Source organism: Pteropus medius, unplaced genomic scaffold (assembly GCF_902729225.1).
Source record: "Pteropus medius unplaced genomic scaffold, Ma_sr-lr_union100, whole genome shotgun sequence".
NCBI classification, from domain to species: domain Eukaryota; kingdom Metazoa; phylum Chordata; class Mammalia; order Chiroptera; family Pteropodidae; genus Pteropus; species Pteropus medius.
In genome coordinates this window covers 18,540,622-18,559,381 of record NW_024347791.1, presented here as the reverse complement: position 1 = coordinate 18,559,381, position 18,760 = coordinate 18,540,622, and the positions used below count along the sequence as shown (strand labels likewise).

General features: G+C 32.4%; 1 protein-coding gene across 17 annotated transcripts in view; it reads left to right on the top strand.

Annotated features, from left to right (window-relative positions):
- Positions 1–18,760, top strand: part of ADAM22 (ADAM metallopeptidase domain 22) — a 210,618-nt gene that overhangs the window by 140,062 nt on the left and 51,796 nt on the right. For all 17 annotated transcript variants that reach the window (XM_039878184.1, XM_039878182.1, XM_039878178.1 and 14 more), the window contains exons 8-15: positions 3,157–3,227; positions 5,542–5,616; positions 7,232–7,303; positions 8,145–8,311; positions 9,769–9,853; positions 10,826–10,916; positions 12,086–12,137; positions 16,976–17,075. In XM_039878184.1, coding sequence (XP_039734118.1) covers positions 3,157–3,227; positions 5,542–5,616; positions 7,232–7,303; positions 8,145–8,311; positions 9,769–9,853; positions 10,826–10,916; positions 12,086–12,137; positions 16,976–17,075 — 713 coding nt within the window. The remainder of the gene's footprint in view (positions 1–3,156; positions 3,228–5,541; positions 5,617–7,231; positions 7,304–8,144; positions 8,312–9,768; positions 9,854–10,825; positions 10,917–12,085; positions 12,138–16,975; positions 17,076–18,760) is intronic.

Below are 18,760 nucleotides of genomic sequence, written 5' to 3'. Positions count from 1 at the left end.
TATAGATGAAGAAACAGAAACTAAGCAGTTTATCTTTTCCAGAGTCCCACAGCTAGTAAGAGAGTGAGTGGGGATTTGGATTATGGCACAGTGAAAAGGTTCGCTGGGAAAGAGGCACAAGGGGAAAAGGAAAAATTACTAGACTGAAAGCAAATCCTAGACTACTGCTTAGGAAAATGACTTAAAAGTTTACATTGTCCCATCAGAAAATGAAGTAAGTGTTTTCTAATGTTGCTTCTTCTCTGAAATAAATTTGTAACCCTTTGACCTTTTGCAGTTACTCTAGAGAGAAATAAAACCCGCCTCTTCTCTTCTGTTGCCAAAGGGATAAAAGGTCCTATTTTATAGAATTCACTATCTTGAAAAATCTGCAAATGAGCATGTAGATGCTTACTTTACACAGATGCTTTAGACTGTTCCTTCAATTCCTTATAGAACTTTTTATAATCCCTATTATGGAAAGAAAATAAAACATGGTCAGCTGCCTGAGAATAAAGTTATAATCTAATAGGTAGTACTGGAAGCAGTGGACATTAATTAATATTTAAAGTAATAAAAACCTTTTCCCCAAGGACTTTATTGTTAGGCTTGCCATGATACAATCTTATAATTTTTTAAAAACTTTGTTTAGGGTTTCTTTTTAACAGAAGCTTTGAAAGTGACTTGGCAATTTTGCTGTTATTAAAAATGAGTTTTGAATATACTCGTTGAAAACTTAGATCTGTCTCATTTAGTTTCTGGTTTTCTTTTCATATTAGAAGTTGGCACTGTCAATTTTAAGAGTTTTATTTATCTTTCAAGGTGCTTAGATTTACTATGATAGCTTAAAAGAAAACAAGAAATAAAAATAAATGTCTGCAATTTTTGAGAAATAAGCTCAAAAGTAAGCTTATTTGTTTTTAGTTTCATATAGTGACACTGGGTTGTGGATTATCATCACCTTTGTCCTGCTATGCATTATATATTTCCCAGATATAGAATATGATCAGCTGTTCTCCACACTTGTTTGATGGTAGAACCTTTTGTTTTACATGACACATCTCTCAGGACTAGAGTTTAAGAATACATTTTGAAAAAAGCATATTTATTTCCTATAGATCCCTTAGCATTCAGTTTTTTAAAAATTACTACAAGCAATACATAAATCTTGTGTACTGTTTGATGAGTTTTGATGCATATGTACACCTTTAGTGAGATAGTTTTTCCATTACCCCGTAACTTCCTTCGTGTCCCTTCCCAGTCAGTGCCTCCCACGTTTGCAATCCCCTTTCTAACATTTTTTTTTTTTTTGGTCATAGATTAGTTTAGCCTGTTGCAGATCTTCATACAAATGGACTCATGCATTATATCCAGCCTCTTTTGCTTAGCATATGCCTATGAGATTTATGTTGTCAGGATAGCAGTATTTCATTCTTTTAAATTATTGAGTATGTTCTATTGTATGAAGATACCACAATTTTTTATCCATTCACCTGTTTGGGTTGTTTCCAATTTTTGGCTATTATGAATAAAATAACTATGAAAGTTCTTGTAAAAATGTTTTTGTGGATACATGTTTACATTTCTTCTGTCAAATACCTAGGAGTGAAATAACTGGGTCATAAGGTAGGTATATATTTAACTGTATAATAGTGATCTCAAACTTTAGCATGCACTTGAATCACCTGGAAAAATTGTTAAGCACAGAGTGCTGGCCCCATCTTGGGAGTTTTTTCTTTTTTTAACCACTTTATTGAGGTATGATTGACATACAAAAAGCTATACATAATTAATGTATACAACTTGATGAGTTTGGAAAAAAATACACATCTATGAAGTCATCACCATAATCTGTACCATAAACATATCCATCCAAAAGTTTCCTCCCATTCTCTATTTATTATTGTTATTAATTATAGGACACTTAACATAAGATCTTCACTCTTAGCAAAATTTTAAGTGTACCATATAGTGTAGTTAACTACAAGTAGTAACTATAACTACTGCTGACAGTAGATCCTTAGGACTTAATCATCTTGTACAGCCGAAACTTCATACACTTTGACTAATACCTTCTTCCCCACAACCCCTACCCCGCAGCCCCTGGCAGCCACCATTCCATTTTCTGCTTCTATGAGTTTGACTATTTTAGATTCCTCATTAAAATGGTATCATATAGTATTTGTCCTTCTGTGTCTGGCTTATTTCACTTAACATAACACCCTCCAGGTTCATCCATGTTGTCTTAAATGGTAGAATTTCCTTATTTTATAAGACTGAATAATATTCAGTTGTATGTATAGACATTTTCTTTATCCATTGATCCATCAATGGACATTCAAGTTGCTTTTGTATCTTGGCTATGATGAATAATGCTACAGTGAACAAGAGAGTACAGCTGTCTGTTTGAGATCCCGAGTTCAATCCATTAACTACATACCTAGAAGTAGGATTGCTGGACCATATTTTAGTTCTATTTTTAATTTTTTGAGGAAACTCGATACTGTTTTCCATAGTGGCTACACCAATTTCTAGAGTTTTTGATACAGTACATCTTGGGTGGGTTATGAGAATTTACATTTTTAGAAAGTTCTCAGATAACGCAGATGCCACTAGTCCAGGCATCACACTTTGAGAACTGTTGTATGAGAAATCGCTGAACCCTTTTCCAAAGTGGTTACACCATTTTCCACTCTCATCAGCACTACATGAGAATCCTAATTGCTCTACATTTTCACCAACATATGGTGTGTCATTCTTCAATGAAGGTCAGTAGTGGATATGAAGGTCAAGTTGGCTATTTAGAAGATTCCCAGTAAAGAATGTGATGTTTTTATAGGAGAAATATGAGAAAAATTTTGATATAATTTAGAACAGAAATAATATGTGAGATTTTTTGAATTGTATTTATTCATGTTATGTGTATTTAGTATTATGAACACACATTCATTAATGTTCTCTATTATATCAAGTACCTTATATATTATAAAATTGATAAATATTTATATAATTATATATTATAATTAATTATCGGTAATTATAATTATTATAATTAATAATTAAAGTATAAGTATATAATTTATAGTAGGAAGAGCTAGTAAAACTTTGATTGCCTTGTATGAAAGAAACCTAGAAAATGCACCAATTTAAATTAAATTTATTTTTATTTCCTTTTAGAATTCCAGCAAGTAAACATCACTCCACCAAAATTTATTTTGAAGTCAAGACCAAAAAGGAGTAAACGGCAGGTATGTATTCACAGGTATAGGTCATGATGGTTTAAAAACACTTGGCAACTGTAAATCAGTTGAATCTACATTAAGTCTTTGTGAGAGGGTAAATTAACAGTTAATCTTCTTAATCTTATATGGAAGGTATTAGTATTATCCCCATTTTACAAGGACATTGAAGTATGAGAGGCTTAAATGACTTAAATAACTTGCCCATGGTTACATTGGGTTACCCAGTGGGGGAGCTGGGATTCTGAATTAGGAATTCTGGTTTCAGAGAAGTTCTTATAACCACATATGATTTATATACTGCCTCTCAGAAGCCCTTGTGTTCTATGAATTACTACCACGAGGTTTAAATATTTTATGAATATACATATATCTTGAGTCCTAATTAAACAGGTAAAAATAATTGCCATTAGGATTTAATTCAAAACAGTATTTATTTTCATGAGTTGAACTGAGAGAATAGGATAATTTTCTGTCAACATGATCCTTGATGTTCTTCATAAACATCTGCAATATCCAGTCATATGCTAAGCAGACAAACCTTTAATTTCTCCTTCTGAGAAACCTATGGGCCCATGGAGGTGAAGTGTAAAACTGTGGTCAAATGGCAACTCTCTGACATTAAGAAAATGTTGAAACTTGTCAAAAAGTCTACTGTATTAACTAGTAAGACTCAGGTCTTTTCCACAATTAATGAAACAGATACTATCATCCTAAAACATCTATTTTTTTAAAGAGACTCTTGTCATTAGATGCAGTTTAGGTTACATTTTGGATCCCAACTCCAAAATTATAGTCTGTTATTTCCTCTCAATCTGTTATAAGGGATTTTGAAAAAAAAGTTTTTTAAATTTTGAGAATATGTTAACAATGAAACAAAATCCACATGGCAGAAATTTTTAGTTTGTTTTAAATGCAGTACTCAAAAGATATGTTCATTATTAATTTAGATTCGATTATATATCCTCATCATAAAAATAGCCCTTGGGCAAATGAGCAGAAAAATTTATTGAAAAAAAAATGTGTATCAAATCATGGTATAAAGGAAAAAGTTAATTTTGCAGGTCTTGTTAAATATTGTGTTATAGACTAACTGCAGAGGACAAAGGGTTGGTGGCTTTTGCCAGTAGCATTCATTGATCATGATTTTGAAGGTGGAGAAAATTTGTTGTTGAATAGACATTATAGCACTAGATAACCCAAGACTGCCTGGAAGCTCTTAAAACTATCCTGACAAAGTTCCTGTATTATCTGGGGGATCCCTTGCACCCTACTAGAGGAAGGAGCATGTCTCAATTCCAGATTTGGAGATTATAGACTAAAAGTGCCAATAATCTCACTCCCTGTACACCTCTCAGAGATTCGCAGGAGCTTAAATTCAACCATTTATTACAATATCCAAGATATTCTGTTAAGTGAAAAATGCCTGATGCAAATGGAAGTACAAAATAAAATATATGCTATGATTGATTTTATTTGCATTAATATTTCTGAAAGAAACCAGTAACTGTGTCCATTGTTGGGGAAGGATAACAACCAGGTAGATAGGGGCAGAGGTGAAAGGAAGACTTTCATCCTATACTTTTAAAATAATTTTTAACTATTCGAACCATGAAATTTATTATTTACTCAAAAACTAAATAAATCAATGAAAATTAAAAAACTAAATGAATAAATGGAAATTTTGGTTTATTTCTCCCCTATTTTCAATTTTTTAATTAAATTTTTTTTGGTTTTATTGAGGTACAATTGACAAATAAAATTGTAAGATATTTAAAGTGTATAACAGGATGATTTGGTATACATGTATATTGTGAAAGGATTCCTCCATAGAATTAATGAACATATCCATCGTTTCACATATTTACCTTTTTTTGGTGAGACCATCAAAGTTCTACTACTCTCAGCAAATTTCAGTTGTTCAATACAGTGTTAAGTGTCTATCAACGAACGAATGGATCAGGAAGATGCTATACACACACATACAGAGGAATATTATTCAACCCTAAAAAGAAGGAAATCCTGTCATATGTGGAAACATGGATGAACCTGGAGGGTATTATGTTAAGTGAAATCAGCCTGAGATAGAGAAATACTGCGTGATATCATATGTGGAATCTTAAAAAAAAGAAGTCAAACGCAGAAACAGTTGAATAGTTGCCCAGGACCGGAGTCGGGTAAATAGGGAGAAGTTGGTAAGAGTACAAACTTTCAGCTGTAAGATGAATAAGATCTGAAGATCTAATGTAGAACATATATTTTAGTTTTTCACAACCAAGTTCTGAAAACTTATTTAGGTGCTATTTCCTTTACTATATTGCAGCTTCGTCGACATCCTCGTAACATAGAGGAGGAAACCAAATACATTGAACTGATGATTGTGAATGATCATCTGATGGTAGGATTTGCTGAATTTTTTGTTGTTTGAACTTGTCTGTGCCTAGGGTAAAACTGGTGGCTGCAGAAATATGTTTAGAAGAAAGAAGCCCGTAAAGCTTCTTTATGGAGAAGGTGTTTGTGTAAGCAAACATATTTGTTACCCACCAACAACCTGCAGGTAGGAAACACTCTTGGGTGAAAGTAACTAACAGTATTTTGTGAGGTTCCAAAAATGTTTCTGAAACTCATAATGTCAAGTCTTTGGATTTAATTGATTAACATAAGTCCTAACATCTCCTCTCACTGAAATGGCAAGGTTTAAAAAAAATGGAAACTTCAATTTTATATTAAAAATAAGTGAGGCACCAGTAATGTGACACTTTATTTTGCAATATACAGCTTTATCCTAATAAAGGAAAAACAGTTTGTTCTATTTCTATCTTGCTATGCAGTAAACCTATAAACGAAAAACTTGCATAGCCAAGTAATGAAGATTTTTAGGATAAGAACTGAGCGAAACTTCCATATTTGTTGAGTCAGTTATTTTGTATACATTCAATTCATGAGCATGTTGCAGTCAGTATGGTTATAGTCACAGCACATCAGTGCATTATAATGGTAATCATTCTATGTAACTAGGGTTTTGAACTAAAAGTGTTCAGTGATGCACATTGTTGAATATTACTTAATTTCAGGTGCGAGTACATTTAGGTTTACTTTGAATGATTTATTTGAGGGAAAATGTGTCATTTATTTTACATATGATAAACAAATATCAATTTTAATTATGGTTAATGATAATACAGTCAAGATTTAGTGCTTCTAACTTGTTCAGGCTAAGACAAAGTTTAATCTTTCTACCTTTTTGAATTTAGTGAATGTTACTGTTCCCTGAGATTTTTTACAAAATATGAATAAATTGCAAAAACATAATTTTGGACATTTTAGGATATCACAAATTCAGATGTCTGTAGGCATCTTAAGACAGATAACACAAATAAAGTGAGCCAGGTATACAACAATAGGAAGCTATGGTGAAAGAGAAGTCACATGGCCTGTCTAATGGCAGCAGCTGCTTCTTAGCACTTACCAGTTATTACCGTGTGGTGATGCTAATTTCAAGTAAAGCCAGGAAATCAGGTTTCACATGGTATTTCCTGATTTTTAAAATACATTGATATATGTGATTCACATATAGCCTATAAGCTACCACTTCGTGACCCTTGGGGCTTCTTCTCCTTACTGAATAAGTGGTATAGAACTTATAAATTTTTATACTTTCAGCAGTAGTCACATTCACGTTTTCTGACCGTAATGCTACTTGTATTTGCATGTCTTGCAATCCATAGAGAACTTTCATATGTTTTATCATTTTAAATAATGTTGTGATAGAAATAAACTTGTGAAATGGATAGAATGGATATTCTTTACTTCATCTCACGGATGAGTAGACTAAGGCCTCCAACTTTTAACAGCCTGTCTCAAAATGCACAGCATGTAAATGACTGGGTGTCAATTCTTACATTTTTTACAGAAACGCTTAGAGATCTTTCAATTACACCATGTTTTCTTTGCTGAAATGATTATTTGCTGATCACTTTCAAAGCCCTTCACTTGTTTTCTTTTGCTTTCAGTTTAAAAAGCATCGACTTTCAGTTGTACATACCAACACATATGCAAAATCTGTGGTGAACATGGCAGATTTAGTAAGTATCAATCCAATTCAATATTACCATAGAAGAATTTTATCTCTTGATTGCTAATGGAACAGATAATATGGTTCTTATATATTCACTACTCTAAATTACACTTTAACCAACGTGTCCCATAAATCCCTGGTAACCTTGCAAATGACCTTGTTGACTTCTATCTGTGGCTGAGAAGATGCTAAAAGGAAGTGGTCAGATTTACTGACACATTTATGCATGAAATTCCTTCCTGTATTTTTCACATTGGAGAAGAAAAGGTTGAGTCACAGCCCCTAACAAAGATCTGTATACTTCTACCAATAGAGAAACAGTAGAAGAGTTGTGCCTTTTTCAAAAGTGCCTGGTGCTATGGGAATGATGCAACTAAACAATTCTACTGTACCTACTTTCCAAATCTTCCCTTGACAAGGCAGTGTCAGTACCTTCTCCATGAGTTTAATCAGGGCCAGGCTGGTTGTATAGATATTATTTTCGTGGAGTCGTCACTGTTTCATTTTTGCTATGGGAACTCAAGAATGCATTGATTCTTTGTGTAGGTGCCAGAAAATGAACTCCAAGGAGCCTTGAATAAGGGTGCAAATATTTGTTAAAAAGTCACCTTTTGTTTCTAACTGGTTCTCTGTTCTTTGGGTATTACTTGGTAAACAGTTTGATACTCTGTTACTTAAGGTAAATGCCTGTAAATGAGAAAAACAATCATCTTCCTTAAAAACGGTGATGTTTTTTACATTTAACTAAAACTCAAGGAGTTTCCATAAAAGGAGCTTTGTAATCCTATTTATAAATCATTTGATTTTACCAATGTACAGCTGGTGTGTTCATTTTGTTAATATACTAGATATATAAAGACCAACTTAAGACAAGGATAGTATTGGTTGCCATGGAAACCTGGGCGGCTGACAACAAGTTTGCCATATCTGAAAATCCATTGATCACCCTACGTGAGTTTATGAAATACAGGAGGGATTTTATCAAAGAGAAAAGTGATGCAGTTCACCTTTTTTCGTACGTAACTTTTGTGATAATTACCTTTTTTGGTTCCATGTTGTATGCTCTATGACTTGTGACAGCAGTATCCTTTTTATTACGTAATGCAATTGGGATTTGACAGGGAAGATACATTTGAAAGAAGTTTTAAAGTATAAATTGTAAAAAAAAAATGGAATAAAAAATAAAGTATAAATTGTTTGAAATTGTCATGAAAATTTAAGAGGTTTAATTTTGTTATTTTAACATTGCATGTATGTTTGATTTTTTTTAAGATTTATTTATAGCATTTATTGAGTAAAAGTGGCTAATGCTCATAAAGCATATTGGTAACAGATTAATTATATTCTTTAAAGTTGCTGTCTTTTAAATGTTAATATTATCTTTGTTTTTGATTTAAGGTAAGAACTTAGTATTTCCAGAGTTTATCTTTTATTTTTTTCCCCACTCTTAAAGGTTTTTAAATTTTTTTTGATAACATGCGTGTTTGATGTAATAGCAAGTTATGTATAGTAGCATTCAAAAAACTATTATTCAAAGACACAGCTGTTGAAGAAAGTATAAATGGAAGTAAAAGAGTACATTTTGGGGGTAACTTTATTTTTACATAATTTCAAATTTACAGAAAAGCTGTAAGACTACTATAAGAAAATATCTGATGCCCTTCATCCCAATTCATCAATTGTTTACATTTTGCCCCATTTGTTTTATGATTTCTTTCCTTCTACCCTTTTTACTCCCTTCCTTTACTTTCTTCCTTTTATCTATCCTTCTATCATTTATTTTTTTTCCTGAGCCATTTGAGAGTAGCTTGCAGACACTTACTTACTGGTCATTTACTACTAAGTACTTAAGACATTTTCTTATGTAACTGTAGTAAATTATTAAAAACAGAAAATTTAACACTGGATAAACTACTTTATCTAATCGATAGTCTATGTTCAAATTTTACCAGTTGTCTCAGTAATGTCTTTTATAGCTGATTCTCCCCAACTACCCCAAATCCAGGATCCAATACTGCATTAATTGTCATGTCTCTTTAGTATTCTTTAATCTGAAAAATTTCCTCAGCCTGTCTTTCTTTATTTTGAGCTTTAGACCAGTTATTTTATAGCATGGTCCTCATTGAGGGACTGTCTGATATTTTCTCATTATGAGATTCAAGTTGTGCGTTTTTGGCAGAAATGCCACGAAAGTGATATTCTATCCTTCTCAGGGTACATCATATTAGTAATTCTTCTTTAATAGATACAGTTCTATTGAAGATATTGATTGATCGTGTGGGAAATGTCCTTCAGAAACCTTTTTCTTTGGTTATGTGTATAAATAATTTTCACATTCTTCCCTCACCTCAGGGATATATAGTATGTAAATGTTAGGTGCATTGAGAAAATAAATGTGGTAAATTAATAATGAGAGGTGCTATGATGTTTGAACTGTGAGCAGTAAGTATTTTTCATTTCCTTTTCTGAAAGGGGAAGTCAATTTGAGAGTAGCCGGAGCGGGGCAGCTTATATTGGTGGGATTTGCTCGTTGCTGAAAGGAGGAGGCGTGAATGAAGTAGGTGTGAACATCTGTACAGTACAAAGTGGTATGATGGCTGAAAATGTTTTCCTAATATTTAAGTGATAATTTCTCAGTATTCCACATTTTCCAGATGTTAGGTGGTTTTATTAACAGCCAATGTGGTTACTGTAAATTACCAGAGGACAGAATAGGGAAATCATTGAAGATAACTGATAATTCTGTTTATGTTCTACTTAGAATAATTTCCAGATTTTGCTATTTACAGATTATATAGAGAAAATCTTTACTTTTACCTTCATCGACAATAAGGTCCTGTTTATCACTTTGATTTTCCAGAGAATTGGTAATTCCCTGAAGCGTTGGCTTACCGCCTAAGAACTGAATTAGAAATTTTCTTCCTTCTTTAATATTTGGCAAATTTTAGGGGAAAAAAAATAGACCAGGGTTTTCAAAGTGTTCATTCTACCCCTAAGGCACTAAGCCTGATGGAAGTGATTTAAAAGAAATAACTTGAATCTTTGATATTTTTTGAAAAAAATCTCCCTAGGTCTTCTCAAGTTTCTTTTGGCCAAAGATCATCACCACTTCCTGTTATGTATAATTGCATTTTCTGAAGCTTCATTCTATTCAGTTTGGGGGAAATTTCACATTTATTTTTATTTTAGTATTTTCCAAAAGACTGGTTTAGTTATATGCAAGTATTAAGTTTTTCAGAAAAGTCACTGGCAAAATTTGGACTCAGAATTAGATTTAAGTTTCCAAACCCCAAAACTGATGATTTCCTGGCTTCTAGTTTTCTCTATAAGACTTAATCAAACGCAGATTTTTTTTTACCACTTCTTCCCAAATGCTCAACAGTTCAGCACTAGCTATTATGCATTAAACTGTATTAAATAATATGCTTAGAAATTACTTATTTTCAATTATATTGTGACTTTTTCTTTGGATCATCTTAAATAAAAAATTTGCGTTCACATGTATTTTATTTTTGTTTTTGTTTTTCAGTTTGGGAAAACTGATTTAATGGCAGTTACACTTGCTCAGTCATTAGCGCATAATATTGGTATTATCTCAGACAAAAGAAAGTTAGCAAGCGGTAAGTTTTAAATACATGTATGGTTTAGTCATGTTTAAAATAGACTATCTGTAAAATATTTTGGAGAATGAGATTCGTTAATTCAGTTGCTTGATTAAAAGAGTTTGGGTGATAAGATAAGCAGCCAGGCACAAAATAATTTTTTAAAAAGTAATACAAGATAATGTGTTACAGGTAAAGTTTCTCCATGTGTAATAAATATTTAAAGCCATGTGATGATAAATTCACAGTTGAATTTAACCTATACAAGGACAAAAAAGCTAAGTTTGGTAATTTTAAATGGTTTAGTAGTCATAGGCATATAGGTTTAAGGCATATTATGTTTATTTAAAACATCTCTTAATATGGCCACAGAGGTAGAATTTGTCTGCCAGGTTTGATCAGATCTGATAAAGGGCACAATATGGACCTAGTAAAGTACATTAAGTACTAATGTATAATATGGACCTAGTAAAGTACATTAAGTTTAGAATCTATGAAGAACATAATTTCCCAAGTTACTTTACCAAGAATGGTCAAACACTGTATTTTGAGTGAGTGGATTATAACCATATTTATTTTATTATTTTAATAACAAATATACAAATATGATTGTTTATATTAATAATAATTATTACCATTTATGGAGTACACATTATATGACACATCATTGAATGCCAGTATTATCTACATCTAGATACTTATTTAATCCTCTAGATAATCCTGCATACATTATTAGCCCCATTTTATAGATGAGATGATTAGATCTTAAACGGTGATGTCTCCAATATTACACAAGTTGACATTAAGTCACAGCCCAGGTTGTAAACCTAGGCTGTTTCTAAAGCCCCTCTGCTTAACCAGCCTACTACACTGGCTTCTCTCAGCAGCCTTTGTGCAGAGGCTTTTAAAAATGAACAGGAAATTTTAAGAATTCCCATAAAGGTCTAGGAAACCAGGATCCTATAGTGGTATGTCACTATTTTACTGGTATTTGATTATATTTTATTTAAGCCATTTTAAATGAATGCTTAAAAAATATGGCCACTTGTTTAAATATCAAAAGATTTAATTTTATTAAAAAATATATTATCTTGGGTCAGAGTGAAGCTATCCTTGTTAAAATAGGAGGTACTCTAATGCACCTGTTTTTATTTTGTAATAAGGCATGTGTGTTCATTTTCTCTTAGGCGAGTGTAAATGTGAGGACACGTGGTCTGGATGCATAATGGGAGACACGGGGTAAGCCGCTTCTATTTGAAAATAACTCACTTTTCCTTTTTCTCCTGGGCTGTTGTCTTCTTAGGAATATGACACTGAATAACTTAGTGCATGGAACCTTACCCCAGGCATTTAAGAGAAAATCTGAAGTAGATTTTCTCAATGGCTTTGAGAAAATGTAAAATGTTTTCACAAAATAGTCTCTTGTTTATGAAAACAGTTGATGTTCGTTAAGCTGGTAGAGCAAAGACTTTTTTAAACTTGAATCTAGGCCGGAAATAAGGAACAATGTTTGGTTTGTACTAATTCCCTTTCCTTTTGTCTTTTCCAATTCTAATTAAATGGGTTATAAACAATAGTGTGCCAATAAGCTGACTCTCAAAAACAAAAATAAGAAAAGAGTCCAGATTTTTAGCTTCTCAGCTATCCAGCAGCCTTCTACCGCATGTAGATGCCTATGGTGTAGATACTGTAATGGCTGATTTCAAGCTACCAATGATGCATCACTGAACAAGGAGTGGGAAGAGTTGTGTACATTCGCTCTCCTGAAAAAGGTTGTCATTTTTATACTGCCCTACCTTTCACACACCATAAGGCACCAATCATATTTTTTCTAAACAAATTTTACAACCATTCTTTTCATGCCAGACTTATCACTACTGCCTTACTTTAAACTTTTATCATCTTGTGCTGTTATTTCAGTAACATTCCATATACTTGGGCAGCTTTCAGGCTCTCTCTCCCTTCCTGAACTGCACTTCCATCATAATTAAAAGGTATAAAGAATAAAAGAGTGAACACTTGTATACTATTACCCAGCTTAAAAAAATAAAACCCTGCCCACATTGTTAAATCTCCCTTGTGTTCTTTCCTATTGGTCCCTAGCCAGGGTAACCACCATCTTGAATTTGGTTAATATCATTCACAGATCCTTTTTTATACTTTTACTGTATATTTGTGTTTGTTTTGAAGTAATACACAGCATTGCTTTGCATATTTTCAGTTAATATAAAAGGTATCATACTATATGTATTCTTCTCTGATTTCCTTTTTTTTTGATCAACTTTAGTTCATTTGCTGTATATGGCACAATTTCTCCATTATCCTCTTAATGCACCTGGATTTATGTGTGTCAAACACATGAATCCTATCATTTTTCTGCTCAGAACTTTTGTTGAGTTTCTGTTGTCTAAAGGATAATGTTTAAATTTCTTTCTCCAACATTTAGGTGTCCATAATTTTTCTTCATCCTCATTTGCAATCTCATTTTTCCGAACTATTCATAATCATTTTGCTAACCATAATTATACATGGATTGCCAGCTATTTTTGATTTGCTAACCATAATCCTATGTGGATTTTCAAAGCTCCTTAAATATTTGCTCACAATAATTGTACGTGAATTTTCAGCCTCTTTCGCTGTCTTCAATATACTCTCTTCATCTGGAATTCTCATCTTTTTCAACCTAACCTATTTCTAGCCATTTGAGATTTATTATAATTTTTAACTCCTGTGTTATAATTTAATTCTCTATGTGCTGTGCCACTCACCAATTAGTTATACATTTTTTGAGGATTACGTCTTACACTAATGTATATTTTTGTCAGACCTCATACTATAATATCTTGTACAGACTTGATTTTCAAGAAATATTTATTGTTTATATTTGAATTTTTTTAAGTTTATTGGGGTAACTTTGGTTAATACAATTATATAATTTTTAAGTGTATATTATCATTTGACATCTGTATATTCTACTGTGTGTTTACCACCCAAAGTTTAGTTTCCTTTGGCTACCATATATTTGATCCCCTCTAATCACTTTACCCTTCCTCTACCTCTCTATATTTGACCCTCTTTACCCATCTACCTCCCCTCTCCTCCCCTACCCCACTAGTAACCACTACACTTATAGTCCTCTGGTAACCACTAGTCTATAGTCCATGTCCATGAGTCTCTATTTGTCCTGTTCATTTGCCGCTTTTAGGTTTATATCCCACATATAAATGATATCATGTGATTTTTCACCTTTTTCTGTCTGGCTTATTTCGCTTAACATGATTATTGAGGTCCATCCATGTTGTTGTTATATTTGAATTTTGAACTCTCAAGATATGTATGACAAGGAAAATAAGTGATGGAGGAGGAAATGTACATGGAAATATATATTTAAACTATTTTTAAAATATCTTTGGACTTTTTTTTTAGTAATAAAAGGAAATTAAAAGTTACAACTTTCTCAAGTTGTAATTTTCCAACAATTACTAAATTCCATGCTAGAGGTTCTTGTCTTTTAAAAGCTATTAGTAAATTGTACCTGATTAGTTTGATTAACTATTAAACACAAAATGTTATGGATACTTTGCTCAGCACTAAGCATATGTGTAGCAAAACCAAATGACGTCACAGATATGTATAGCTCTTTGCATTGAAACTTCTTACATCAAATAGATGCAGCATATTTGAGAAAAACTCATTGCATGAAACATTGTCTGGCATGATGCTATATATATAATTTGATCTGTACCAAGCATCACCTAACAGCAGTAATTATGGATATATATTTTCCACCAATACATTCCCTCTCATTTCTACTTTCTGAAGTTCCTCTCTACTGCTAAATATTGGAAAGCATTGTTGAAATGAATACCAGTCCTATTTAAAGGTATAAAAATTAAAATATTAAGAATTCATCGAATACAATAGATATGTTACCCTGCAAAAAAGAAGGTTTGAGGCAGAGCCTAGGGTAAGACATGACATCTGCTTTCAGGTATTTTAAGATGTGGTAGCGAAATAAGTCTTCTTTGATACAGTTAACAACATAGACTGTAACTATAGGAAGTCAGATGTGGCACAGTGAAGGTAAGAGCAAGCTGTAAATTTCAATTGTTCTTATATAAAAAGAGCTTCCCTGTTAGCAAAGAGTTTCTTTTCAATGTTGAAGAGCAGACTGAGCTCCCAACTGTGCAATGGGCAGGAGGCTGTGTGAGGCTGAGACCTCTGAGGGCCCTTTGCAAGGCAGGAGTTGAACGAGGGTTTGACTTCTAAGGGTCCAACATTAGCAATTGCTGACTTTCTTCTTTGACAGTAGGGGCCATCTCAGGTTTTGACTAGTAAAATAAACAGGAAACTTGAAGAAAGTCAAGTTTCATAAAGTCAAATTCCATAACTCTGGCAGAGATATGCAGCATAGATGAGTGGATATGGTGATAAAAACATTGGCTGAGGTGTTCTCATTGAAAAGAAAAAAGGAAGTAATATATGTGTGAAAATCTTTAGATAAAGAATTAAGTGTATGACTTATTAGGAAAGTGAAGTGAAGGAAGTACAGTAGTTCAGACAATTTACACCCATGATAGCTTTATTTGGAGAGTTTAGCATGAAAACTTTAAAAATGAGTTTGGAGTAAATAATCATTGTAAATTCCATTAATTGATTCACTAGGCATTAATCACTATGCTAGCAGGAAGTAGGAATATAAATAAATACAGTCCTTGCAGACTAGTGGGAGAGAGACTTTATAAAAACTATCTATTACTCTCTTAATTATATTTTTACTATTATATAAGCTCAATGTAAAACAACTTTTGAAAAGTATAGCAAATAAAATTTTTATTACTTTTCTCACCATATATTAAAATAGTATAATATTTTAATATTAACCATGGTTAATATTAAAGTAAACAATGTTAAAATAATGTTTAAATCCAGTATTTTTTCTCTTTCCATTTTTATTATTCATTTATAAAATTTGGGTCCTTTTGTATATATAGCTATTCATTTTTTTACTTAACATTAGATAGTCAGCATTTTTCTGAGTTTTCATTCTTGAATACCCTGATTATTAACTACATGGTATTCTATTTTATTAATGTGTCGCAGTTAACAGTTTTTTTGGTATTGAACATTTAGGTTATTTTCATGTTATTTGCTATTATAAATTGTGCCACCATAAATATCTTTGTTCAGATCTCTTTGCATACATAACTAATTATATCCTCAAGAAAAATTTCTAAGAATAGAATTACTATATTTAAGGGTATTTCTCATTTTGAAGATTCTTAATGCATAATTGCTCTATAGTCAAGTTTCTTTTTCTATTGATCCTTGTTGCTTTTCTTGGTATACTTATTTTTTTTGTATTTTGAAACAATCTGAAACTTGAAAAGTTGCAAGGATAGTAATAAAGAACCTTTTTTTGTCCCTGACTCATAAGTTGCTAACTTGGTGCTCCATCATCCCCAAAACTTTAGAGTACATTTCTACAAACAAGGGCATCCTCCTGCAAAACCACAGTACAGCCAATAAAGTTATCTAATTCTTAGCCCTCATTCAAGATTGGCCCTATGTTTCAACAATGTCACTTTAGAAAAGGTTCAGAATCAGGCATCACATTTAGTTTTTATGTTTCTGTAGCCTCCTTCATTCTGGAACAGTTCCTGTCTTTCTTTGACTTTCATGACCTTGACACATTCATAAATTAATAGGTCAGTTATTAAGTAGAGTGCTTTGCATTCTAGCCCAGTTGTAATATTTAGGAAAAACTTATTGTGAAACAAATTGTTCCTAACTTGCTTTGATCAAAATTATAAGGTACTGTATGTATGTGTTTCCTTGAAGATATATGCAAATAATAACCAACTTATAGTCACAATTAATCACCAAATGAAGAATTTAGAAATATACTGATTGAATAAAACTCTTAGGGATTGAATGCAAATGTTGTACGTAAGTATAATGTATTTTTCTTGTTTTAAAGAAAATGTATAATTTTAACAATGTTCAATTTTAAGACTAATATACAAACAAGGGAGACAAAGATTGTACCCAGCTATTACTTTTCTTCTCTCTTATAGTTATTATCTTCCTAAGAAATTCACCCAGTGTAATATTGAAGAGTACCACGACTTCCTAAATAATGGAGGGGGTGCCTGCCTTTTCAACAAACCTTCTAAGGTAATAAGCGTGATCAGTTACTAGTTATTAATCTTTCTAAAGTTTAATAAACACAAATTTTCAACATTGAGATCTCATAAAAGAGCTTTTCACCTTGGCTTATATGTACATAGTCTAGATTTGCTAATTATCTGCATTTTCAAAGTCATCTTTAATCTTGAGCAGTTAGGGCTATTCTGATGGGAATAGAAAGCAGGTAGAAACAAGTGCTTTCTGAAAATTTTTCATTTTCTTTTTTATCTGGCCAAATGATTATTCCAGGTTAGATTACAAAAATGGTTTATTTTACCTTTCATTTTCATTTTCTTGATGAGTTCCACCCGTGCCCCACGGAAGGAGAGTAAATCTCCCCTCTTTACTCCCTACCACTGTCTTTCAGAGTATGATTAAAATTGCAAGTACTTCTCAATATGAAAACCAAATCCGCTTAAAGAAGAAAAGGAGAGTCTGTGCTTAGAGTTTGTCAGAGGCTTTTATAACTTGCGGTACCTCCTTTGTTTACTGACTAGAAAGCAGGTTTCCTCCTGTATTTGGAAGACTTTGCACATTAAAAAGATTGCTTTCTCCTTGTTAATTACATGAACTGTGATGTGCTTCTTTGCATCACAGTGATATGTGGCTTTGTAATCAATTACCTGGTTTCATTCCAGGTAATTTTACTCCAGTGAAATTTAGGAAATGTATCACATTGCATTGAAAAGTGAATTGATTTTAAGAATCTTTCTAAAAGTTTCAGGAGTAATAACTGAATTACATCCATGCCACTGTAAATAAAAAACAATTCAAGTCTTTTTACCAAAATAACTGATTATTCTGAACCCAGAGTAAAAGAATAAGAGTGTTTTTCATCTGGCTGAGTTTTAGTTTTGGCTTTCAAATTATCTCATGTGTTATGATCCCTTTCAACTGAAAATGAAATCTAGAGATGAGGTGATTCTTTTGTTGGAGAGGAGAGATTATTTGAAATTAGGTGGGGATTCTTTTCTGTTGTTGCTTTCTTTATTTCATTTTGTTTTTTCCCTCTAGCTAGTTAAGAAAGTGTGTGTTTGTGTGTTCATAGGTGTGTATTCACTTATTCTATAACATGTTAACTTTTCTATAACTTTTGAATGAATATTATGTATATGGAGCAGAGCAACTATTTACTGATTTTACCTGTCTTCATAAGATAAATTATACTCAAAAGATAATGATATTGATGGAGAGTTAAAAAGTAAAAACACTCTTACATTGTACTCTTGCACAGGCCAAAAACCGCTTCTGTCTCCTGGGCAAATTATCATTGCTGTTCTCCACAGAACTATGTTAATAGGAGGAGCTGTTTTGTATCAAATAAATCAATGGATTTGTTATTTTGTGGTGTTTTCCTCATTATCAATGAAATAACTTTCTGTTTCACAAGGAAATATAATTAATAAAGGGCCTCTCACAGGTAATTGAACTTGATCCTCACAACAATTCATGATGTGGACGGGCAGCTAAGATTATTCCCGTTTTAAATACTGAAATACTTGGGCTCTGAGATGGCAAGCCATTTGCCCAAGATAAGTAGCTGAGCCAAGATTTGAATCCAGACATTCTGACTCTAAATCCCTTATTCCTGTTTGAAGGAAAGGAAATTGCAGGAGTCAGTCTGGCTTGGTTTTAGTCAATGGCTAGATCATCTTTTATTTTTATGGCATTTA